At 39.9% G+C, this 26,666-nt stretch overlaps 1 protein-coding gene across 1 annotated transcript; it reads right to left on the bottom strand.

Moving 5' to 3' along the window:
* Positions 1-206: 206 nt before the first annotated feature.
* On the bottom strand, positions 207-18,863 carry LOC107191462 (E3 ubiquitin-protein ligase HUWE1). The gene is given in 44 exon segments (XM_015580520.1): positions 207-1,591; positions 1,987-2,177; positions 2,281-2,446; positions 2,585-2,718; positions 2,805-2,992; positions 3,160-3,348; positions 3,442-3,717; positions 3,803-4,040; positions 4,129-4,244; positions 4,501-4,593; positions 4,838-4,897; positions 4,987-5,168; positions 5,254-5,423; positions 5,504-6,128; positions 6,165-6,341; positions 6,423-6,789; positions 6,858-7,038; positions 7,125-7,353; positions 7,465-8,218; positions 8,301-8,450; positions 8,534-8,660; positions 8,744-8,885; positions 9,067-9,211; positions 9,332-9,616; positions 9,701-9,806; positions 9,869-10,010; positions 10,153-12,788; positions 12,883-13,143; positions 13,224-13,346; positions 13,426-13,660; positions 13,771-14,057; positions 14,182-14,319; positions 14,462-14,575; positions 14,788-15,231; positions 15,306-15,818; positions 15,941-16,210; positions 16,292-16,936; positions 17,037-17,313; positions 17,398-17,669; positions 17,745-17,963; positions 18,062-18,124; positions 18,207-18,473; positions 18,475-18,693; positions 18,813-18,863. Coding segments are annotated over 44 exon segments (12,564 nt in total). The 5' UTR covers positions 18,858-18,863; the 3' UTR covers positions 207-1,488.
* Positions 18,864-26,666: the final 7,803 nt, after the last annotated feature.

Genomic DNA, 26,666 nt, shown 5'->3' with positions numbered 1-26,666 from the left:
GTTTCAAATGTAAGCTGCAGTAATTAAGAGGTGTCTCCGTGTATTAAAAAAAAACGCAATTGATTTATAAGAAATACAACATTTAGTTTATTCTGCGAATTCCTAAGCAATAACTTCCCTAACAGTATCGCGAAGAGTTTCCAATGTGGATCTATATGCTTTCCTCTCTCTCCCTTTCATTCATTCTCTCTCTCTCTCTCTCTCTCTCTCTCTCTCTCTTCCAAAAACGATATATATATATTGTCCCATTCGATGTGTTTACAAAAATTAACATCCTTTCGATTTGCAAAGTTGAAATTTTACTTTCTCAGAGCAGAAGTTGATAAAGATTGGCAGAGGAACATCGAGGATCGGATTCGGAGATAACCAGGCGAGCGGACGAGCGATTGCGCGCTGTCCATAGGAAAAAAGAAAAGGGAAGAAAGTGACACGATTTCCGTTTTTTCAACATCACGTTTCTCCAATGATTAATATTAAAACGATATTAATTAATGATAATTACTATCGATTAAGAATTAGATAATATTATAATTATTAATACTAATAGTGTACAACCATAGATGTTTTTGCGAGTGTAAGGGTAGAACACATCTTGAAATGTTTTCTTTTTTCGTATTTTAGGCTCATGTCTAATCGATTCTTGAATAATCCTGTCTCTCTCTCTCTCTCTCTCTCTCACACTCTTGTTCAAGTATCATACACACTACACGTACACGCGCACACATACACATGTACACATCCATATATACCCATGTAATCACACACTTAAATGTTTCTTCTATGCATTCTAGCATCTCTCACTTGTACATCTCTTTTCTTTCACGTATATCTTTGAAGAAATAAACACGTATTCTGACCGATCACAGGCATACGTTTCTTCCATCATTTTCATCTGTTACCTTCACTTCTTTGCCTCCTCACGTACGGCAAAACCAAAAAAACTGTTCGTTCCTCACCCCCTGTCAAAATCTCTGCTAAAGAGGAGAGCTTTCGGCTTCGAATTGCAATTTATATTACATTCAATTCAAAAGCCCGCCACTTTCTCTTAACGATGAATTACACCGAGTTCTTTCTCCTTATTTGTTTATATCTTAATCGTAGAGGTCCTTAACTAAATTTGTGTCCGATTAAGTCTTCTCCTTCCTTGTCGGGAATTATCGTTAAGCTCTGCGTCTCTCCCTTAAGATCGTTCAACAAAATAAACTCTAGCGACGAATCATCGGTAATTACAATCATCGTTAACTATACGTATATACATACGCCTTTTTAGTTTTAATATGCATATAGCAGAGTAAACATTTTATACTAGATCTTGAGCGAAGATCAAGCGTTCTTACGGTACTTTTACAATTGTTTAGCAATTTTTTTTTCTCATTTCTTTGTCTTTCTCGACTTCCCTTACTCTATTTTATTGTTTATACCCGTTGTCTTCGCTCTTCGAGCTTTCGTGCGAAATTGCCGCATGATTTGCTCAACCTAGCAAAGAATTTAGGCGAAACCGAACCCTTCGCTGCATTCATGGATCGCCTTCAGTAAATTCGTACGGAGCTTGTCATACGTTTCGTAAACGGGTAGATCCAGCTGATTAAAACTGTGCAAAAGATACAAATTAAAAGATTATTCAGTGTCATTATCATATAGATTACCGACGTAAAATTAACTTTTTGTAATGTTGCCTGTCGATGTCTATGTGCATTTATATTCAATGTGAACAAGTAACACTATCTTTCGTTTCTTCTATTTCTTCTTTAACGCATTGAATGCGGTATCAAAAATCGAAAGATGTTCCGCACGGCGAATTTTTCCATAAAACGTATCTCTTTATACTACTTTTGACATTTTATAAGATTTTAAACAAGAATAAAAGTATTTTTTTCATAGAGAAAAAAAAGCATGAACGTGAACAACAAAGCAGAACGAGTACATCGCCACCACGTGTACGTTCGCGTCACCCGCACTGAATATGTTAACTCGAGGACACCTTACCATGTATGAGCTGATGGAAGCCTGTCTGTCGATCTGTCTTCACGATGAATTTGGAACTTTTGTACACCGTTCATTCCTTCCAAAGCAGCGAATCCTTGTAACGGCACTTTTGACGTTCCGGTGACAAATTGTAAGAATTTGGCCCTGTCTGCTTGATCGAAACCTCGCAGTGCTCGCCAGAACCATTGGATCTAAAGTTTTTTTGTTTTTTTCAAATAAGAAGTATCAGAGTCAGCAAATTCGTTTCTCTATAAAAATTATAGTTCAAAATGGCGATTGACGCAATACACTCACTTGTAAAGAAGTCGCGGTATATTTATGATACTCGGTATTGGCTTTAAGATCTTCGATATCTACGTTGGGTAATCCACTGATAAGCAGTTCAAGTTCCTGCTCGTTGAATATGGAAATCAGTCGTTTTGGAATAATGTCATAAAAACCTTCTAGGAACGCGTTCAACCTGTAAACAACATAGTTGTGAAATGGTACGTTGTTTGTTAATGGTTCGTAACAGTTCTGACAACTTGGGCAACTTGTATAATTAATTAAAAAGTAATGTCGTTTAAAGTTGTCGAGGCTTATATTTTATTTCTCTTACTGTTTTCGAATTGCTCCAGTCATTTTCATTTGACAAACAAGTCGAATGTATTCTAATTTCGTTTCTTCGGTAACGACGATATTCCGTCCATTTGGTATTAGATCTCGAACATCGTTTACACCGAATTCATTCACCTAGAAATGTACGTAGAAAAGCAGTTTTTTAAGTTTTGGATAAAAGTTTCGGTTTCAATCAAACACCAATATGTAATAAATATAACCTCTGTAGAGAAGGTTAATTCGTATCCAAGATCGGCGATATTGTGTTCCGTAAGGTATACCAATCCTTTGTAAAAACTATAATCTTCGCTTTCCATATCCGTGTGCTTCACCAATATTCCCAAGATGTGCTTATAAAAACTTCGCGTGAAATAACATTCCAGGAGCTTGTTGTCGTAAATTGCTTTAGCTGTAAAAATAATTGTTCGTGTCACACGTTGTTTGCGCTTGTTATCTCAACTTCCGCTCGTAGCACGAACATCGCTTATTATGACCGCGTGTAACGTAACACAGAGTATATTTAATATCAGGTTCATTCTATACTTAATTAACAGCTTCGTATAAGAAAGAGCTTACCAATAACACGACCGACGAATTTATAATAACACAAATGATTGGGATTGCAATGCGAAGAAGAATTGATCATGTATGTCACTCGGTCACCAGGACTCACAGTAAACAGAGCGTACATAGGATTGAAAATCTCTCTGGAAATGATGACATACCACTCCCTGAGCAATCCTCCGGCATCCTGTCCTTCTTCGCCTACGATTTAACAGTAACAATGAGTACAACATTCGCTACGCAACTAAATAGACATAGGTGAAAAGGTACGATGAAATAGTAGTATTTTTCTACCTTCAAAGACAATGTAAAATCGGTTTTTCCATTCGTCGGCGTTTCGCCTGTGAAGCTCTCGGAACGAGTCTTCGAATACATGGCTTCTGCGTACATGCACGGCCAGTTCTTCCCTTCGAATACCTTCGTCCATTCGTTCCAATTCTGCTCGGAAATACCGCCTCTTCACGTCGAAATCAAGGACTCTCGTGTGATCCACTAACACAGAGAATGGCCCATCCGCCAAATGTGTAGTTGTCTGACGAAGGATTTGATTTAAAACAGTTCTATGTGTTTCTGCGAAGAAAATATTTCCACTGAAGCTTCTTGTTTAACAACGTTAGGTATACCAGAGGTGATACGATAGACGAGAAATGTGTACCAGCAAATTTAAGGAACTTGACTTGGTCCGGTGGTAATGTTTTTTGTGGAGGAGGTGTCATGTCCCAGGAAGTGTTAATAGCGGCTTCCGATTGGGATGTGCCCTCGTTGTCCGAATATATCGGCGACACCGGCGCCAGGTCTGGTACAACCTCGCGGTTTTCTGCATTTGTAGTCAGTTGACGTTCCCGAGAGGCGCTAGACGATGAGTGAACTAGGAAAAAGGCCTCCACGGCAGGCTAGAAAGTACAATTACCTATAGTGAACACTCTAATCCAACGTAAATTATTAATCAAAGACCACTTATCTAGTATATCGAGGATTCACCTGTAAAACTAAAACAGCGTGATGATCTGGAGTATATTCTAATTCCAATAGACAGGCGCTGAGTGTTTCCCATAAATGATCCAGTACTAAACATTCACTTAACAATGGAAGTTTTTCTTCACCTGCAAAATAAAGATAATGATTGTCCACCTATGTCTACATATGAAAAAAATAAATTATTTCTATATAGCTGTGCAGACTAGTTTGTCATTCTAAATCATCTGTTCTTCGAACGCTAGTTTAATTCGATGATCATAAAAAGTATCTACAAGAGATTTTTGAATGGTTTACAAACTCCACTAAAAAAAAAAATGTTGCACACAAGAACTCTAATACAACATTAGAAGAAGCTGCCTATTTGTCATTATTTACCATCAGAGGCGACAGTTGATTTCACATTGTCAGACTGAGATGAGTTTGCTTGCGTCGTATCCATAGGCACATCACCGTCGGCATTATCATCGGCTTTTAAACATATATTAAAATTTTATTATTCATACAAATTTGTTCAGTTCTTCTTTTAACGAATATTCGATTCAATTTGGATATTAGTTTGCAAGTGTGCAAAATTTTCTTATTCCGAAATGTTTTCTCACAGATGGAATCACAGAAATTTGCACTTCGCGATACTTTTTAATTTACAGTCGTGTATAATGTATAATAGCCACACATAATTTGTCTAACAAATATAATGTGTTAAATCATGTACCTTCATCTGGAGCTTGATTCGTACTTGCAGTCTCACCGGTACCTTCCGTAGTCTGATTGGCTGTAGGTGGTGTTAAAAAATAGAAATTCAATGAGACATTAACAGTTCTTATTTATCAAAATTATTAAAATTACACTCTCTAGACGTACTTGTCTTCTTAGCGTTTGCCAGACGTACGGCCTCCCTTATTTGTACAATTACTTTAAGTATTCTCAAGAAGAATGCCTGACTAGAGGTTTTACTAACAAGAGCAGCCATTGATGGCAGCTGAAGATCACTTCCAGCTTTGACCTTGCTTGGAGCAGTAACAACTACACTTTCGTTTGTAAACCTGTAAAAAGTAATCAGGATTTAAATGGTAGGTTAGGTTAGCGTAACCACCAATAACACAGTAATTTATAGTACAAAACATGTACCTGTCCATGAGAATTCCACGGGATCCACCAGTACTAGTTGAAGGTTGCTCTTCCATAGAATTCCTTCTTAATTCGCGATTCAAAACCTTCAATTCCATCATTAAATCTTTTATGTGTTCGCAGACCATGTTAGCCAGTTCCATTGCGCCTTCCATGAGTAATTTTAATATCTGAACAAGTATAAAATAAATAAAATATGTATTGTGTGTATTGTTTAATCGAACGGCATATTTAACGATGATAACCTTACCAGTTGCCTAGTTGGGTCAGGGCAGTGAGACAAATTAAGCAACAGAGCAGTTGCATCTTCCAGACCCTCTTCGGAACAACTTTTGCTAGTCAGTACTTGTACAGCCAATCTGAGATGTTCTTCAGGTGCAGCTACACTCAGTTCTTTGTTGCCTTCGGTCTTTTTAGTTTTATTTCCCTCCTGTCTGTGGTACGGGTTCACTTCCGTCAACCCGATTGAGATCAGTGACAACAGTCGCAATAATTTATCTGTTAACTGACTGCTACGCTTGATGACTGACCAATTCAACATAGAAATTAATTGACCGAAGGCAGAAGCTTCAAAAGTAGCCGTACTATGTTCTGGTTCGTTTCCCAAGTTCGAATTTGAATGTGTCCTGGCAACTGACTTTCCTTTCTTCGAGGCACACGAGTCTAGTTTTAATAAAATATCCCAGAAATCCGGTTGGTCGCTCTTTCCTGGTTTCGAGGCGGACTTGCCCTTTGAGCAAGCCTCATCCTTATTGTTTGAATCCTTCTCTTCGGACTCTTTAGGCTTAATTGGCACAAAATATCCAGGGATCATAAAAAATTCGAATACAATTCGAATCGATATGAATTTTGAAGACATTAAATCGCAACACATTCTAGTTTTGAATCTCTGTATCATTAAAGCAACTCACCTGCACACTGTGGGTGCAGCTTGTGGGTGAATGGCGATACTGCTGCCTTGCCTCTCTGATTTCTTACCACCGTGTCTAACAATATGAAAAACGTTTGCTCGGCAGCCAAGTGCAGCATCGATGCTGATATTTAACCACGACTGTGCGTTGTTCCTTTGATCGACAAGTTTGGGAGAACTGCAAAACAGACGGGAGTTTACAATACACCTTATTCTGCGATACCAATTTTCAGTGTTTGAATTGAACGCCTCTATTTACCAGTAGTCCATCGTGGGCATCAAACTTTTTCTTTTGAATTTTCCACCGAAATCCACAGCAATATCTTTATTCTCATCGTTACTTTTTTCCATGATACTTAGTAAAACTTTGACTACCCAGTCTCTTGTACTACCGTGATAGCAAAGATTCCTGATAACTCTATGAAACCTTAATGTATTAATTTTTGGTTCATCAACAAACAGTAATACCAATAGGCAGGCCATCGACTCATGGTCCAGCAATTGTCTGCCTCTGAGTCGGAGACCCGCACCCTGGTGTGTTATACTAGTATCACCACGCATCAACGGATCCCATTGTCCTCTTTGTGCTACCGCCTGAATTGCATAACGTGTAGCACCACCTCTACCTGTTTTAATAATATTTAATTATGTTTTTACACTTTGCTGTTTGCAAGACACACACACACACACACGCATCTACCAGAATGCCTTAATATACTGGACAAGGTAGCATTTCCTTGACTAACATGACTAAGAAATCTTTGTTGCATTAAATCTCGATTTCGAGCCTCCCATTCTCTCCGAAGATTTTGAGCTTCTTGTGCCAGATCTGGCGGAAGAACGGATATCTGTGACTCCTCCATGTCGGTCAATATCTAAATGAATCGAATAAAACTATAAGTACCAGTTGCGGTAATAGCGGTGAGGGACACGCGTAATTCCTAATATTTCAAACGCTCACCGCTTGTCTCAAAGAAGGTTGCAAATTCTGGAAAAACGCGGCTGCATCAACCGGATCATCTGGATTAGCAGACGCGGCCGCATGTCGTTGTTGCTCTAAGCGTTGTTGCGCAAGTACTTCTTCCTGAATCGCTGGTGGTAAGGCAGCCAAAAATTCAGGATTAACCTCAACCGGTCCGGTTAATTCCTCAACGACGGTAGCTTGAGCTCGTATGCGAATTCGTTGAAGTCTGCAACAATTTTAAATTATTTTCATTTTCATATCTGAATTTGCAACATTTACAACAGTTGGTCTGGGTTACAAATTGGAAGACAAACTAAACACAACTAAACACAATTACCGAAGCTGTTCAGCTATGACTTCGTCACGCATGTCTTCTGGCAGAGCAGCCAAGAAGGATGGATCCACTCCATCTGGTAGTTGTTGCTCCTGTGGCTGCTGTTGTTGTGATTGTTCTGGTTGTTGTTGTTGTTGCTGTTGTTGCTGTTGTTGTTGCGGTTGTTGCTGTTCTGACGGCTCTGGATTAATGTTTTCTGATGCTGAAGTGGTGGGATCTTGATTGAGTACATTTGCATTTCGTTCAACGTTTGATTGACTGTCATCGGTTAAAAGCCTTCTGATCCAATCAAACGAGACACTTTCTCTTAACAAGTCTTCGTTACCTTCTTGACTAAAATCAACTACTATGGATGCGTTGGGCCGACTAGACGTTTCGTTGGGATTCGATGCTTCTGCGGGCCGTTCCGACTGTCTTAGTCGGCTTGCTTCAGTCGCACATGGGCCGAGTACGGAGTCGACGATACTCTCTGCCAGTTCCAAAGTTGAGTTTCTATTACTTATTCGTGGGTCTCTAGGCTCCGAGGGCGTTACTTGCTCGTGTGGTGGAGGCGGCGGAGGTCGTTCCTCGTCATCTTGGACTGTTACTTCCATTTCGCCGGTCACGTCGATTATATCTTCGTCGGGCGTACGTTCCTGTCGAGTTGCTTCGACAGGAGTGGTTTCGATGCAAGTGACCAGGTTACTCGCGTCCTCTCTTTGGGACGTTGAAGCCGCCGATATTTGCTCTTCTATAGGTATCACAGTGGAAGAACTCGCTGAAATAAATGTGCCATTTAATACCGTAATCCTGATGGATAGTTTTCGTGGTAAAGAAGGAGACAAGAATAATTAACATACATTCCGTATTATTTAGATGATCTTTCTCCTCTTTGCCATCTTTTTCACCTTTCTTTTCAGAACTGTGTTGCTTCTTACGCCTCTCTTTTCGTTCAGCTAGTTCAGCATCTCGATGCTTCACCAGGTTAGGAATCAATTTAAATACAACACCTTGAACGGAAAATTTCAAGATAATATATGAGTTCTTTTTTTTGTTTTACGAAGAAAATTTTTACACGGTATCCACTAATTACCAGCGCAACAGTCTGCCTGAGAATCTCCATCCAACAGTTTACTTTCTTCAATCCACCAATGCAATGCTGTTGGAATGTTGTTCAACGTGGCTGCTAGACTGGGTCCAAAAAGATAGCCAGATTGATCCTAAAAATGTTAGACGTGATTAATACATTGTAAATAATATGTATGAAATAATTTTAAAATATCATGAGAGTTTTTCTACCGACCACGAAATCAAATTGTTCCTCTTCCTGATTGGTAAAGATTCCAAGACCATTATCCATTACAACGACACGCGTGTCTCGGAAGCTGGAGGCTAAAACCTGACTAGCAGGCAGGGGAATCGCTTGTGCGGCTGGTCCTAATAACCTACAATTATACGTCGTACATTGGTATAAAATTAACTTGTAATGTACATGATCAAAATACATCACATTATGCATGCTACTAAGTATTTCATTACTTTCGCACCCAAAACCGTTACTTTATTTTTTTGCAATTTTAGACACGATCGAATTATACTTAACGTATTTAGTTCGAGTTAATTCACCTTTGTAAGATTACTGGCGGATTCGGATTTCGTGGATTTTGTATTTGAAGGAACTGATACCTCCGTTGCCGTGGAGCTCTCGGAGCTCTTGTACTAGCAACGTCCAAACTGCCCTGTGGTATTAGCAACGGGTGAGAATTTATACCTAAGGAAGAACAAAAGTTCGTTAATCTTTAACCCTCCGATTGTATATATGTAATAATTTGTTTATGTTACTGAGACATTCCGTATATTAATGTATAGTATTACAACAGTCTGACCGTACCATTGCCTTCGGAAACTGAAGATGGGTCTTCGAAAAGCCCCAGAGGTAGAGGAAATGTAGTAGTCCATGGAATACTGGGTCGTGGTGTAACAGGAGTGGAAGTGTTCAAATTGTCCTGATTGTCAATATTATGTTGAATCATTACAACGTTACTTCCGTCACGTTCGGTAGATGGGAACATTCTGAAGACACCACTTTCGACATCTTCATAAAACTCGATTCCATCCTCTTCGTAATTAGAAGAGCCTTCTTCCTCCTCCTCTTCCTCTTCTTCATTCTCCTCTCCTAATGAAATATATTCATAATATCCGCCTTTACTGTGTATTCTTGTATCGGTAAATACGATTTCAATAATTATGACTGAATTACCATCATCTTCCTCCTCCTCTTCCTCGTCTTCTTCATCTTGTACTTCGTCTTCATTATCATCGGAGGGATTGCTATCGGAATCTGAATCGGAACTCATTAGATCCTCCTAGAAGATACAACATTCATGTTAGAAGGAAAACCTTTTCGAAAGGAAGGATTATCAGGAACCGAAGAAGATAGAAATCGTGTAGGGTCAAAGTCAGCCTCCCCGTCGCGTATAGCAAGACTTTCGTCGTCAATATCCATTGGCCTGTGCGACCGAGAAGACTGTTCTTCTGTCACGGCTGAGCCGTCCCTGGAAAATAGTACACTACTTGATTATAAGTACAGTAGCTTATAGGTATCTAAGATAATGGATATTATATTTATACTGTCAGTTTGATCGCTATAACGAAGAATCCTGACAGGACGCAAGTAATTTATACTAAGTAACATCATTTGCATATGGTTACCTTTCAAGCAGCTGATCCATGATGTCTTCCAATGCAGCTTCGTCACCCTCCTCGTGCACCTGACCCTCTGAAGTAGGTTCAAGGCTCTCGGCAGTGACGGATATATCGTGTTCAGTATTTTCAGCATCTTCGTTCGCTTCCTCGCCAACCGCGTGAGTTGCCTCGGACGTTGTGGTTTCCGTTTGTTCCCCGATCGGGTCCTCCGGAACCGTTCTGTTTTTAGGCTTTGAAAATTTATTATGCACAGTGCCTGGCATTGGTTGATTTATGATTCTGGAAAGTGTCTCGAGAGGTTTCAGGGCGGCGTTGATGGTGCCAGCCATGTTTGGACTGGAAAGATCGAGACTGTGTGGGATTTTTGCCAAGTCGGTGATTATACCCTTTCTCAACATGATCCTCACGATATAATTGACATTATTGTACTGGTGCATCTTTAAAGAGGCTCTCAACTGATTATTCGGTGTTGGCGGACAGCTGTCGATCATGGTCGATATCAGACCGATCAACAACTGAAGTTGCGCGTGTTTCTCCGAGCTTTCGGGAAGCGCCAACGTTCTCGTTAACGCGGCCTTCACTTCGGTGACCAAGGTTGTTTGGACATCCGGAGAATGGTTACAGGAGGCAATAGCAGCTATCAACATTCGTGCCGTGCTACTGCATTGTCTGTCGCTCGAATTCTCCGGCAACATCGGTAGAAGCTTGTCCAAAAGGAAAGCAAGCGCAGTTGTGTCTTCTGTCACCATCTCACCTTGCTCAGCAACGTACACATGCTCCGTAATTAAGTCGGCGATTCCGTTGTAAGAACGAACAGCTTCCGCGAGTATCTTTAGAATCGCAGACTTGGCTAACAAAGGCTTCTTTGCTTCTTCCGGCTCGACTTTACCGTTGTTACCGACATCCGGGTAGATTTTCAGTGGGATTATCTGGGAGACTTGATCGTCGTCGTCCAAAGGATCGTTCGTTGTTGTCGCGTTGTTTCTAAGACCGTCTCGTCTAGAAGATGTCGTTCCTACGGTAGAATTCGAGTGAGACGTTTTCTTCTCGGGACTTCCGGTAGGGGACGCTGCACCATCGTCAGGAATAACTGGCACAGATTTTATAAGAGCATTCAATAGGTCTTGTACCACATATACCGATACTTCCGATACTTCTTCCGCCATCGTGGTATTCTGCGACTGGCTCGGAGGTAGAGCTTTCACGATTAATCTGTGATCAAAATCTCGTCTTAACAGGCTAACGTCCACTCTGAGAATCTTTTCGCAAACTTCTCTATAGACTTCTGGATTACGACAAACAGCACTGCTGATCTGACGAGTCATAAACAAAATTTCTTTGTACGGTGGAGGTATGTTGCCCTGGGTGCGAGTTCGAATAACCTTCTCCATGGCTTGCCGAAGCGTATTTGATTCCTCTAAAGTATGCCGAATAAGTAGGGTACTTAGACTGATACATCCGATGAAACTGCTCGCCTGTGTCATTTCCAATAGAAGTTTCACACCACCTTCGCGAGCAAAGATCGCTGCATTCTCGTAATCTCGCGTCAATCGTAAACAGACCTTCATTAACGCGTGCAAGGCATCTCGATCCACCGGAATCGCCAATAATTTTACACAGGTACGTATAATGCTTGGGATCACACTAGGATCCAGTCCCTGTACAAACGTCTTCCTCATGTGCTCCACCGGACCATAATCGGCCACAGGGAACAATTTGAAATTCATTGTGATCGGTCTTCTGTTGTCACTTTCCTCGTTCACTTGTGTCATTGACGAAAAGGTGATCAGGTATCTACGTCTGCTGCACGTGATCCGTACACTAGGTTCATCAGCCCAGTAAGCATCGTTGATTATTCGATTGTTTATTGGAGAGTACACTGTCCATTCTCCTGTATTCAAGTCAAACCATTTCCAGACTCTGCGTGTCACCTTGTGCATTAACAGTGTCCTCAGTGTTGATATTGCCACTTTTTCTAAGCGGTCTATGAGAAGCAGCAAAGGTGCAAGCCACTTTGGAGTTTTTGTAGTAGCTGTCCCATCCTTGTTATCTTTGGAAACTTTATTTTTATTAGCTGTAAGCGGTCCCTCGCTTACTACCAACAACCGTACGAGTAATTCTGAGACACCACATTGTTTCACAATTTGGGCGCAAGCTACTCGCATTTCTTGGAGTGTCCCTTCGAAGAATAAAGTGTAAAGATAAATACGTCCAGCAACTTTGTTAGCTTCTTCGCATTCTACTAATCTTGTACCAGCGTTTGGATCTTGACTTTCGGCGATGTCAATCAAGTAATCCACTAGACTACCGATCTCTTTTATAAGTTGTAGCAACATGTTATTCCGCCACTCATCTCCGTTCCTCTTTGTAATTGTAACCAATAGATCACAGATTCTGTATACGGTGTCAGGCATGAGATCCAACAAATTTAAACACTGGCTCAAAGCAGTATTTGTAAATTCATCTATACTGCTCGTTATAGTAGGTTCGCAAATAAGCTCCTCCGGGAACTTTTCTAAACCAGAAGCTTTTCGCGTTTCTGTTTCTCCTAATGACATTGCGATGGCATGCATTATTTGGTCATCGTCCAATTCTAAGTCCATTATGAGACCTTGACCACTACCGTCTCCGGCTGGCACATCCTAAGTAAGATTATGAAGCAGTTAAATGTTAAATGTATTTTCTTCAAGTAAGAATTTAATAATATCTCAAGAATCGGTTTCGTTCGTTACGTACCGATCTACGTAGCGTAGCAGGATTAGTAAGAAGGTAATCTGTGGCTTGTTCAACCGTTAACGTATGCAGCAAAGCTTCAATGCAATGTGCTCTACTGAATCCCATGTCCATCAACTGTCTGAGATGTTCTTGATTTACTTCTGATTCCGGTTCCTCTCTGCGGTCAGAGATGGCTCCTGCTCCTGTCCTTCCAATTCCACTGGTACCGCTGGTGCTGCCAGTAATTGCTCCCTCGCTAATTTCTTCCTTCTCCGTACGTTCCTGTTAATATATGTTATTTATAGAATAATAATGTGATCTATCTACGAATGCTGTATAATTCGAATTTTTAGTATATATACCTTAATAATTTTTTCACCCCTCAAGATATGCCGTAAAATAGACAAAATTGATTCTGTCATACGAGCTCCATAGTTTTTCAAAGGTTTCTTGCCCCACATTAGCATCACCGCCTCAAAGGCTTTCTGTAATGCAAATCAAACGAATAAGCATGTTATAAACTATTTAATTATAAAATTACCAATATATCCGATATCTTCGTACCTTGTGAATATTGGTGAGGTACTTTATCGGATCGAATTCATACATTTTGTATATTCCAGTAAACTTTGGAGTGATAAGATGCGGCGAATCTAAAATAGCTTTAGGATTCACCATTTTCTCCAAAAGCATAAGCCATGCGTCTAAGAATTCTCCAGTGCCGTCTGGCAAATTAGGATGTTCTAATCCTTCTGACACAGGAAACTGTCCTTCGCCAGATAATGCCCAACGAAAAGTGCTGAAAATAAATTAGTACCATTATCAATAGTAACACACTACTGTACATTACTGCACATAGCAGTTCCAAAATGACAGTGACATTTATTTACTGGCTGCTCGTCAACTTACTGAAAAAATGCATACTGCCCGCCTTGTCTAACAAATTTTTGAAGCATCAAATGATACGGATGCCTCTTTTCATCAAACAGCATCGGCGATGTGAAACCTAGAGAGCATATCAAGAAGGTCAATTTAAACTTGGGTATCCGCGATGGAGGTAATTGATCCCACGTCAATCCACGGATCAATAAAGAATTTAAGGCAGTTGCCACGCTTCTAGCTGCTGGCGAAGGTAGAGCTGGTGTTAAAGGCATCTGTTGTCCTCTACGTTGTCTCATCGGGGAACCCATGCAAAGCTGCATAGATTTAAATGACAAATATTAGAAATATATATACAACTTGGAAAGCTTTTAATAATACCGAAAATGCTACTTAGAGACTGTTTGAAATATTACTGGCGAGTAAAGATCTGTGAAGTACCTTTACAAGTAGACCAAACAACTCTGCCAGTGCTCTGCCCAATCTAGACGAAGCCCCCAATAAAGGTTTAATGTACTTGAGCTGATAGGAACTTGGCGATACTCTGCCTGCACCAGCAGCATTTGGTTTATCGTCCACCTAAAAAGAATGAAAATTTTAATATGGAATAACTTTAAGTTAAAGATTAGGGTTACAATCTATATATGTACTTAAAGCATGTGTCTCTCTACTTTGTCCCATAATATATACGACTAATTGTTAGAATTTATAATTTTTGTACCTCCATGGGTACAGGTGGTGGATCTGTACTCAAGGCTTCCATGGCTGTAGTCATTCCATTACTTCCCATATCTGAGGATACACCACCTGACCAGCCAGAAGTTTCGCCATCGTTCTAGTTCATTAATTTGAAATAATATGTCATAAATCGTTCCAAACTTATTAAAAACTAAGACTTAGTATTATCTAAGTACATCGTTGAAAGAAAAGCAAAATTTTGTTCATCTTTCGAAACAGAATGTCCAACAGAACGATTGAAAGTTTAGTGTGCAGAAACCGATTTCGACCCTTCTACGTATCCATTTAATGAACAGACTGCGGGCATACCTTTAACTCAGGTGGCACCAATTTCTCCATATCTTCCTTTCCAAAGTCGCATCCGGCTGGTATACTGTCCTCACTGCACAGTGCCAGCAACAGTGTGCTTTCCCAAACCAGCGACATATATAGCTGTGTGAGACCTTTCAAGACAGTTAAACCAAGCCCAGATCCCCAGTGGTTCATAGACAGATTCCTAACTTCGCTTTGGCTAGTGCGGCACACGTGAACAAACATTACTACATATCCATGAGCAGCGTTCATGGCATGCAGCAAAGGTGTTGCAGTGTCGCTCGTAAAAGCAGTCTCCAAATTCGGGGCAGACGCAAGTTCGTGTAACAAAACAGAACCACCAGATGTGTCCGTGTGATTGTGGAGAGGTTTCAATAAATTCAGCACTTCGTTCAACTGAGACAGGCCAGTCTTCAGCACTAGTGGCTCGTGCGCAAGATTCTGAAAATCGGAGGAACATTTCTACAATCCATACGACATTTATTGAATGGCAACATCTTATCCGGAATACTTACCAAGATACTTTTACAAACTGTTGCTACAGACTGAGCCGCCTGCGCAACTGGATAGTCCACTGGAAGATTAGGTAATCCCAGAATGGACAATAGCGGCACTAGACCTTTCTGGGCAACGAATTCTCTACAATGATCGTCCGTAGAGTTGTTACTGAGAATAGCGTCGACGAATTTCATAACGTTGTGTATGTATTCCACCAGAGCTATCGGTGTTTTTTCCCTTGGCTGCGGCGGTGGACCAGGTTGAGCCGGCGATGGCGACGGTTGTTCCTCGCGCTGAGGATGAGAACTTGTACTGGCTTCCTCTTCATCTTCTTCTTCTTCGTCGCTACTACTTCCACCTCCTCCGCCTCCTCCGCCGCCGCCGGAGTCTCCGACTCCGACTCCAACGGATTGTCCAGAAGACTGGCGATTTCCAGACGTTGAATTCGATGGCGAATTATCGGATTTACTTGCAGCTCGTAGACACACGTATCGAGGATCACAGCCCAAGACACAAAGTTTCTCTAACAGCTAAAATGATGTATAAAACATTCTTATCATAAACATTTTATATGTATGGTAACAGGTAAAAAGTAATGTCGCAACACATTCTATGAACACTGTGTAATACGCATATTTCGAAAAGACCGTACTTTTATGATGGCAGCGATTGCATCAACCTTCAAACTCGGTTGGTGTCTCATTAGTTCGTCCATGGCGTTGCCTAGATTCGTCGCCGTGTCACCCAAAGGATCTGCACTTCGACGCCTTCTCATCGCGGAAAGGTAGACTGGCGATAGTAAGACTTTAAATAACCGTCCAAATGGACGTCGTTTTACGAACGACTCCAATCCACGCTGATTTAAACAGAGAGCGCTGAACACGTTAGGTAATGAGCCTAGAACTTCTCTAGTTGCAGGAACCTGTGTTGAATTGATGAAATTTCAGAACATTAGCCAATGTTACTATAGTAATCGTCGTTTCTACTATCCCTATTCACTTACTTCTTTAATAAGTAAAGCATGTAATACAATGTCAGTCAATCCATTATCTTGTAGGGAGGATAGTAATGACGGTTCTTGAAAAACATAGACCGTTACGACATCGGTAGCAAGAAGAAACAACGAAGGACCATAATACTCGGAATTACTGATAATGTGTTTCAAAGAGGAGGGTAAGGTGCCCTCCATGACATGCCTAATGCTATCAGAGAACGCCGGATCCTGGATTGTTTTCTTTACAAAATTTAACATTGACTTTAAAAGCGCAGCTCGCTGGGGCAAACACGTTTTCCCAGTTTTCACTGCAGAGCAATCTGGCATTTGTTCGTTTTTGTCTTCGATCTTTGAGGTCATGTTCTCATCTTCGGAGAACTCCATAGGATTCGAGGATTCCTCGCGTTCATCAAAGGGCTCGTTTAAACGTCGCGTTGACGTTGATTCCTCGTCCCTTTCTATAGATCTTTCGCGGGATGACTGTGGATTATCCGGGTATATATACGGTTCAATCTCAAACGGTTGTTCCTTTCGGCATACGTTCACCTCCATGTCGATACGATTGATAAAACTTGCTAGGCCATTGTGAGCTTGGAATGCTTGCATATCTATGTTTGTCATCAAGTCTATTACGCGAACTGCCCTTGTACCGAACTATACAGAGAAAAAAAAAAGAAAAAAAAGAAAAAAACCATTCACAGTGGCAGTCGGTGCTTAGTAAAATGAGATTTATTAGAGTTCAAAGAGGTCTTACGGTTATATGCTCCAGTTCAGTGCCAGGCCAGTTCATAATTTTCAACAAGCTTTCCATCATTCCGCAACTAATGAGCGCTTCACCTCCAGCTTCGTAGCTGGCTAAATGATACAGGAAGCTAAACAATGCCGTTGCGAGTTGCAAAGGAAATGGTGGTCCATCCAGTGGTGGCGAAGTCAACTGCGAAATGCACGTACGAATTGATACAGGGAAAAATCCGTGATACGAACTTGCTCCGGTAACATCGATTATCATATTCAACCGTGAACCAGGTTTTCTGAAAATATAATTACAAGTAAGTGTGACTTATGACCGTGAAATCTTGGAAGAATCTCTGCAGAATCGTTTCCATTTTGCATACTTTGGAAAATGTGGATTACGGTCCAAATGAATGATACTAGTAAGAGTCCGCAATGCTGCTGCACGCATCTCAACAAGATGTGCGTGCGGAAGTTCCATTAATTCTACTAATTCTTCTAAAAGCCCAGCATGCAGCAAACTATCTGCATTTTCCTGAAGCGCATTATTATATACAAGTACTGACAACGCTTGCAGCCGAGCTTGCACACATTGTAAACGTCTTCGGTAGTCGGAAAAACTGTGTGCCAGTCTTATGTGTGTGAACAGCGCCATCTAAAATAGAAATGTGGATCCTTATTTATTTCTTTTTTCACCTTATTATTTATTTCTTTGGTTTTCCATATTTACCTGTCGATCTTGAGGTACATTATAGACTTTTAATAAATCATTCATTATTTGTGCTGGTGTTTTACCAAGTTTATCCACATTCTCTATGTGTATATACGTTACAAAATTTGTCTGCCCAAGTTTTTTTGTACCAGTGTTCACCACGGTACCCGTTGTGTCTGTGTTTGAATTCTCTGCATAGAATTCAAAATGTAATGTCGTAGCACTTGCTGGAAGTGGCTAAAACATTATGAAAAAGCAGTAATATTATATATATTTATATACATATGCATATTGAGCAAAATGAGACAGGGTAGATTGCATGAAATTTTGATTACCTTGTCTGGAAATTCTTTACAACATTCTGCCAAACCAAATCCATTTTCTTTTCCACCCCAGCTCTAAAATTGAAAGACAAGGGAATTTAAGAAATTCTCATGTTGTATGACTATTATAAAAAATCATATCTTAAAATACACCAACCTCAGCCAGATGATTAAGTCTACTTATTAAAGCTTGTCTTTTATCACTGTTTAAACGTGTAATGAAATTACTACGTTTACTGAACATGTAGAGAAGATTTAGAACACCGAGAACAACATGCATATCACAGCTTGATAACAAGGACACCAGATGTTCCATACTGTTGTACAAATGCCGTGAGAATGAGTGTTCAATCAATAATGTTGTGAAGTGAAGAATCCAAAGTTATATGCGCACACACACACACAATTGTGGTAATTCATTATACCTCTCTGTTTTGAGGAAGATCACAAGCTAATTCCCATGGATTGTCGGGACTTCTTGCAGCAGCTTCTTCCAAAATATTGTCATTAAGATCCAATACATCAATCCAATGGAACAGTTCACATTTTCCAAAGGTCCATGCATCTATTTGCTTCAGCTCCTCCAGCAATTCTGCATGGGAGCATGAACGCAGCTTATTTATAAGAGCCTGACATTCTGCCGGCTAAAAGAAAACAAAGTACTTTGTTAATATAGTATATTAAAACACTCAAACCTTTATATGATTCATTTAATCAAGATTTTATCTATAATATGTTGACTTAATAATTTAAAAGCACCTACCGCTTCAGAAATGCACTTTTTCAACCTACTTCTGTCAATTTTCATTTTGGCAGATAAAAGCTTCCTTTGTAAATTTAAAATCTGAAATACATACAAACTATTAACAAACAATACAAAAGTACTAATAATACAATATAAAATCAAAAAGGTTAATAGTTCAGAATAATTTTTCCAATTACTACGATGCACAAAGGAAATCTTTCATTACTAATGTGCATTTACAAATAAAGAAAGTAACATGACAATGTAACCTTTTACATGTACATATGTATAATAAAATTACATACTTATGAAACATTTATATTTTAAATATATTTCTATAAGTTACACTGTATGAGGTTTTCACTTTTCAAAATTAGCTGCTTTGTTTGAAGAACTGTGAAATAATCATAATTGAAAGTACAAAGAAATTACATTCTAGAATTACTGTTCTGAGATATATTTCATCATTACAGGAAAATATTCTCTAATAAATGAAAAGACGTTATTTTTTGTATGAGCAAAATGATTGAATTAATTTCAAAGTGGTTATACAAATTTTCCGTTTCACAAAGGTAATAATACGACTAAAAATAGAACTATTGTTTCCATCAATACCCGTAAAAAATTTTCTCGTACATGTGTCCGAAAAAGTTGGTGAAACCTGATTAACCAGACGACATATCGCAATACGAAAAGAAGCAATCTTTATCAGTTAAAAAAAGAATCCCAATATAGACGCAACAAATTGCGACATTGTATCCTTAAAGCGGTATCAACGTTGTTTCAAACCTCGAGCTTGAGAAAGTCTAACAAACCATGAGAAAATGTATCATTGACGTCGCGGACGGTTATTATTTTAAAAAGACTGCATAAGGAAATGCATCGGTGACCTCGACCGAAAAAGAAGCGGAGGATAAATAAGTAGTATATGCGTCAAAAGCGCAAGAAAGAGCAAGAAAGCTCAAGCATCTCGACATTCGACGAAAGAGAACCGTTAGAAGGGCGATAGGAACGAAAACAACCTGGTTACTCGTTAAGATGCAGAGTCATCGATATCAAAGGCCTAACCTAACTCCGACTCGCTCGAGATGGACAAAATAACAACAAAGAATAGACGTGCTCGGGATGATTTCACGGTGAAATCTCGAGTATGGCTCATGGCTGAAAATTTGGGACGGCGTTGACGGGACAAGCAACACCGTACTTATTTAGAATAGGTGGATAGGTGAAAATTGAGGATGCACTCGTGGCAAGACTCACCTACAGATAAGCCGACGAGGATTTTATAGAGTTGTCCTTGTCGTTCGGCCGTTCGAAAAATTCGAGGTTGGAACGATGCGGCATCGCGGCCGTTTAGAACAGTTTCCGTCGGTGGTCCCTTACCACCTTGATCCTCCTTGATTGGATGATATATACTCGTGAATGGGACGCCGTTCAAGATTTTTCGTAGTTATATGGTTAAAAACAAGAGGGAAGGAAGGGATAGGGCGACGAGAGAATGAAACCAAATGATCGGAGATAACGCGAATCGACCGGTTTCAACGACGATACCTATCCAACTGGATCAAAACAAAATTTGGAGAGCGTGATCGGAATGCGATCCTCTTCTATCGCTTAGCGCCAATCGGAGTACCGATCACCGCCATTTTACCGAGGCTTTCCAAGGAGGATCGTCCACCTTTCCTTTTAACCTTTTCGTAACGTGCTTCCGGATGGGCAAGCTTCTCGAATAATCTCACAAATGTTCACGACCTTCGCGCGACACCACACAATACGACACGATTCCGAGGACACTCGCGAACAATTTTACTGCGCCGAGTGCACCGCACTGGCTGCTTGGTACAATCACTCATATATGCGTATCACTGTCTAGAGAGAAGAATGAACAAGCCAACGAAGCCAACACTCGCGCTAACCACTGTTAACTACTTCGCATCTTTCGAGAAGACGTGCCTTCCTTGCACTTCCTTGAAACGATATGCTCGCATTCTATCCTCGCTGCGCAACACAGAAATTCTCTGGCAAGAACGTTGTCCCACTATTCGGCGATTTTTCTGATTCGTTCGCTTCTGAGAAACTCTTCGTATGATAGGACGCTTCGTAAGCATTCGTGACTGTTCATTATGTGTCGACGAACATCGACGGTCGAAATAGTTGTGTGTCCACCCCACTTCGGTAAACTGACACAGTCGCCAAGTTTCAACGAGAGTTCCCTCTTATTAGGTCGTAATACTTCATGGTATACAATGCACATAGACATATCCATATAATAGATTGCGCGCCCTTATGGGAGGACTGAAGTCGACACAAGAGAGACAGGGCAATAGCTGGAGTAGCTGTCTCTCTTTCTAATGGGGCTATTGGCGAGGGATTCTTTTACGGCTGTAGTGGGTGGAGGTATTACATCGGTGTTGTATGTTGTATCCCTTCTCCACTCAACGCAGAAACAACTTTTGTGTTGGGTATCAAGGTTAGAAAAATATAATTCGATACCGAGTAGGTATCGATACCTTCATACAAAAGTAGTTATGAGTAAAAGTATCGATACCTTGGTGGTATCGATTCAACCCTACTTGGGACCCCTCAAAATCTGGTCACGAAAAAGCATTGGATAGCATGTCTATTCATGTACGTCGTCTGTGGTGAAATTTTAACTACAATTTACATATAAGAATATGATTTAAACATCAGCTCCGGTGGATTTTTATTTATTGAAAACTTAAACGTCAGTGTTATTCCATAGCGATTACCCCTTGTTTGTTTGAATAGTATGTATGTACATATGTAATTGATTTTTTTAAAGAAAAGCGTTTTCACCTCAAAAGGTTAGAAGATAGCTATCTAAATTGGTACAAGAGGTTTGGCAGAGACTACAGATATAATAAGACCAATAAGATTACGGATGCCATTGTTGTGTCGTGTCCTATAGAAGCTGTGATTGAGTCACTGTATGTATTTGGTCAGTAGCTTGGACACTTTTTCGTAGATGGCAGCACAATTTTTTTTGTTTGCCTATATGGACATATGTATGTACCATTGCGTGTAAGAAATTACATGCATCATGTGTGATAATTCAAAACGTTACAGAGGACAATTGTCGGTGTATGATGTCGATTTGGAAGAATTGAACGAATAGTCTGATGTACGTATTTTTCATTAAATGCACACCAATGTTGTAAATAAATATATTATACGTGTATGTATGGTTAAATTCTATGGACAATTAATTTCAAACTCGTTCGTACGTTGCAATGTTCAGGCTATGAAACAAATCTAACGGCTAACGGTCGTTATTTTTAGAGTACTGTCTTGCTATTAATGTCGACGCGATATTTCTCCTGTATAGTGGCAGTTTGATTGATTGAATATTCTTGTTTGTTAATTTACCAATCGTTTCATAATTACCGATTGCTTCATAATTGTGTAATATTTAGTACTAACACTTTGAATCAATACAGTTATAAATAGATAGTTCTTAGAACGATAAGAAATTTTGGTTCATTGAATTTGGACTCTTGGTAACGTATTCCAGGAATTTAGTAACACTTGATATATGTAGATATGATGCATTTAAGAACGTAGACACACCAGTAGGTATATTTAAATTCAAATCTTCTGTTAATCGAGATACATTATTTGCTGCGTGAAGCTTTGTAAAAGGTTTTCAGCTATTTCTGCTTACAGAAAACTTTTGAAACGTGATTTGTGCAAAGTAAAAGATCAGATAACTACTCACGTACGAGACAATGAGGAAATTATTTTACGTGAAATATTCGTGTTTTGTCTTGTGGTTGCAGTTTACAGCCGTGACTTATGCACGGTAGTAATTTTCTACGGAAAGCGATTTTGTTTATTCGTCATTAAATTTCTGTTCTTCTCTCTGAAGCCTCGGCAATGACATTTCGACGTTTCGGGATATTGAACTTTCTTAACAAAATGCCGAAGAGGCATATATGATAATTGGCAATTGTGCGTTAATGAAATTTTAAGAAAGAGGAGTTTCTCTGGCTTATAAGAATGGTTGCTAGCCGGTACCAGTCTCAGATGCGATGCAAGCCTGAAAATAAGCGAGCACGAAACTCTACCTCAAATTGCTCCATTTATGTGAAGGTACGTGAATTCTATACTATAATACTCCATAAATATACAGTGTTATACAGTAGTGTCAACTATACTATGTCACACTGGTAGAAAGCGGTTTTGCAGATATTACAGCTAACAATATCCAGATAGCACATAATGTCTTGAAGACACCTATTTTACGGCTATTTTAGATCTGTGGCGCCTTTAAGCCGTCTTTAAGGCGTCATGTGCTATCTAGGTTTGGTAGCTATGCATAGTGGTGGGTTCGCGAACAAACAGCTTCGTACATGTTCGAGACAAATTCGAACAGTCGGATAAACCATCAATGCTATCTTTAAATACATATCAACACCAACACTTACCATTCAAATTTAACCAAAATGGAGCGGACGAAATGAAAATAATAAGAATAGAACGCAAATGACGCGTGAATATAACCGTTTCAGGATGCATTACCTTTTCACGATTCTGTTTTTCGCCTGTTACCTTTGCTGGGCGAAAGGACATCCGGAACACCATGGTGCCGTTTGCAGATATTGGTGTCGGACAACCGATCGTCGATACTATTGTTGTCCATCGGGGAAACAGAATAACTGGATGGAACACGGTTGGCATTCTTTTCTGTATCCGTGGCTGTGGATCGCCGCTGCTGCTGAATTCCCTTTATTTCACTCGGTTGAGAAACATTGTCCACCGCTGAGAACCCACTGTCCGCGGACTTATGATTGGTACTCGCCGCCGATTTCTTGCGACGTTGATGAGGATTGCAGTAATTGGGAAAAGTGTTGTTACGATGTTTGCCTCGAGCACAAAACATGTAAACAGAGCGAATAGAAAAATAGGTCGATCGTTGAGAAGCTCGAGGCTAGCTGCGATTATTCACTGTAGACGACCATGAAAGGACCCAATTAACTTCCGTATAGAGTTGTGCTACGCAAATCTCTATCTTTTCGTTGAATTGTAATTTGCGTAGCTCGATAACGAACATTTCCTTTTGGTAGGTAATCACTACCTTTTCCCATTTCGCAGGATGTTCTAAATCGCGTATCCGTTACGTACCGCCACCACAAACGTTCCCAAACATTCTTCATTTAATTGTCGTGAGACTCGAACTAATTAAAATGCTTCACCACGATCAAGGTTACTTTATGCTCGTGTTAACAATTTCGACGGTAACTTCCCAATTAACGTGGGCGACGAGTTTCTTAACGAACAGTTATGTTACGGTGCGTTCTTCACCGTGACCCCCTCCATTAAAATGTAATTGGCACATATCGCGTTTCGTCTTAGCTTAATTAACGAGATTACCTTTCCGACATATACATTTTCTGGCTCAATAAATATAGAGATTTTAGTTTTTTGTCTTGTTACTTCGAATGTGACGATTAAAATAGAAATAACAATATGTTCGGAATAATATGTAGGTACATAGTTTGAAGGATGATTTTGTATTTTAAGTAAAATGTATGTCTACGTCTGCTGGCTGAATAATGTGGTACATACATACGTATACATCGTCGTGTATCAACCTCTGCCCTTATGTAGTTAGATACGCGCATTACATATTAGCCTAATCTGATTTTCTTGACCCAACTGACTTAATGAGTTTTAGAGGGCGTTAAAACAATTTTAGATAAGGCTCGAATATAACAGATGTTCTTTGCTTTCAAGGTATAACAAGAGGAGCCCTATGTTTACTTTATTATGAACCTTATAACTAACTATAGGCTGCGTAACACGTTAATAAATACCATACAAGCAGGTCAGTTTAATCACTCGAACATTATGTAGTCTGTTGAACATTCCCCGTCATTATTAAGTATATACATATACATATAGGTAATAATTATTAATGCGCTGAAATATTTTTATTCTTATATACTATTCTCGACTATTACGTTACAGGGTATCTACCTATACTTGAGCGAAACATATTAATCCACCGTTGGTTAATGTATACGTACTGTTATAATCAGTGGCTGAAACGACCCACTTCTTTGAGTAGATTATGCAAAAGAAGAAAAAGGAAGAAACGTTCGGCGCATTCGAAAGGACGAAGTAATCTTCGTTTGATGGAATTGTGGGTTTCTGGGTTAACCATTATTCGCAGAGGGAAATTGTTCGGCAAATACTTGCCCTTTCATTCTGCCTCGAGGAGGCCAACCACGTTTAATGGAGACCGAGGAATAACAGAGGTGGAAAAAGGACGGAGAGAAACAGAGATGAGGTAGCCAGCTGTGGTTGTGGCACATTTTCCCGAGATTATTGTCGGATAATGATGTTTTCTATGAAAGAAAATAGTTTCAGTGTTCTATTGCATATACGTATGTGCCATCTAGCGTAATACATGTAGGTATTTGAACATCATGGATTATAAATATTATGTACTTGACTCGGAATCGTTTTTACAATGAACACTCGACAGGGGCTACATCCCCACGAGGATTTCTAAGATACAATCGCTTTTGGAAGGTACAGATTCGTAAGATCTCCCTATCTTCCCGACCGATCTCTACACAATTTCCTTGAAACGTCTCTTCGCGTGTACACCATTAGTATTCAGCAACGAATTATTCTCTGTCCGACAGAGTTATCTGTTTATCCGAAAGGAATACAACAAATTTTCTGCAATTTGGACGTCCTACCACGTCCTACCCGGTCAGAATTTTAAAGTTCAAACCTAATAAGAATTTTCCTTTTTGCGGGACAGAACATTTAATAAACCTAGCATAAACGTTTTACCCTGTAAATGCTTTTTAAAACGATTGTTTTTAATTGTTAATAATGTTTAATATCACATTTCGATCGTTACAGAACAACAAATGTCTACAAGATTCGCTGTTTTGTATATTGCAAGGCTCGCATGCCGATACAAAGGAAATGAAATTTGAAATGCATCGAACGGATACAATAGCAGGTTACAACTTGCCGGTACAAGCCGTGAATACCGCTCTCCCTTTTAAAATTCGCAGCTGACAGTCAAAAGGCGAAAATGCCACTGAATATTGAACGCACTATGTATTCCTTTTGAATGTCATTCGTCCGGGGTTGGCCAACAGAATGTACAGTTATGGTTATTGTCGCACTTATGAAGGTAGTATTCGGTACAATGTAAAAAGTGAAATGTACATCTTTAAATGAATTTAAATGTGCTATCTATTACGGTTGCAGATATTGTGCTGCGTTAGCGTGAGAAATACGATCATTTAGGACCAGGGAAGAGTCTGTTAAATATCGGCGTTCTGGAAACACGTTGTTTGCCGTAAACCGAAATCGTATTCGTGTCGTGCCAGCCTAATTTGGTCGTCATCGTGGTCGTGGTTGTGGAAATATTCTGTACCGGTGAGAGAGCATACATAGTGCGTGTTCTTAATTGATGCTTTAACATTCCACAATCTATTTGAAGGTTTGATAAGGGTTCCAAACTGTTGTGTGTTCCGCGGTACACCCACGTACAAACCAGCAACAGGATAAAGCGATGGGAATAGAAGCGAGATCGGAATGGGAATGGAATCTGGTCGACCGACAGCGCGCATGCGCCCTCCACGTTCATTCACTCTACCCGAATCATTCATAAATCGTGAGTCTTACGCGCGGCCGCGTGGTTCGTATACTTAATTAACAACGAGACGCTATAATGCACGCACATTACACGGAACTCTGCAAATTCCATTATGACGTTCACCTCATTCGTGGAACATTTGATAATGCAATTAATCTGACACTGTTCCTGTATGTTTCCAGTCGAAATTTAATAGCTGTCATAGGTTTAAGTAAAGTGAAATGTAG

The sequence above is a fragment of the Dufourea novaeangliae genome, unplaced genomic scaffold (genome assembly GCF_001272555.1).
Source record: "Dufourea novaeangliae isolate 0120121106 unplaced genomic scaffold, ASM127255v1 scaffold267, whole genome shotgun sequence".
In the NCBI taxonomy this organism is placed as follows: Eukaryota; Metazoa; Arthropoda; class Insecta; order Hymenoptera; family Halictidae; genus Dufourea; species Dufourea novaeangliae.
Note: the sequence above shows the minus strand (reverse complement) of the source record. Positions and strands in the feature narration are given on the sequence as shown.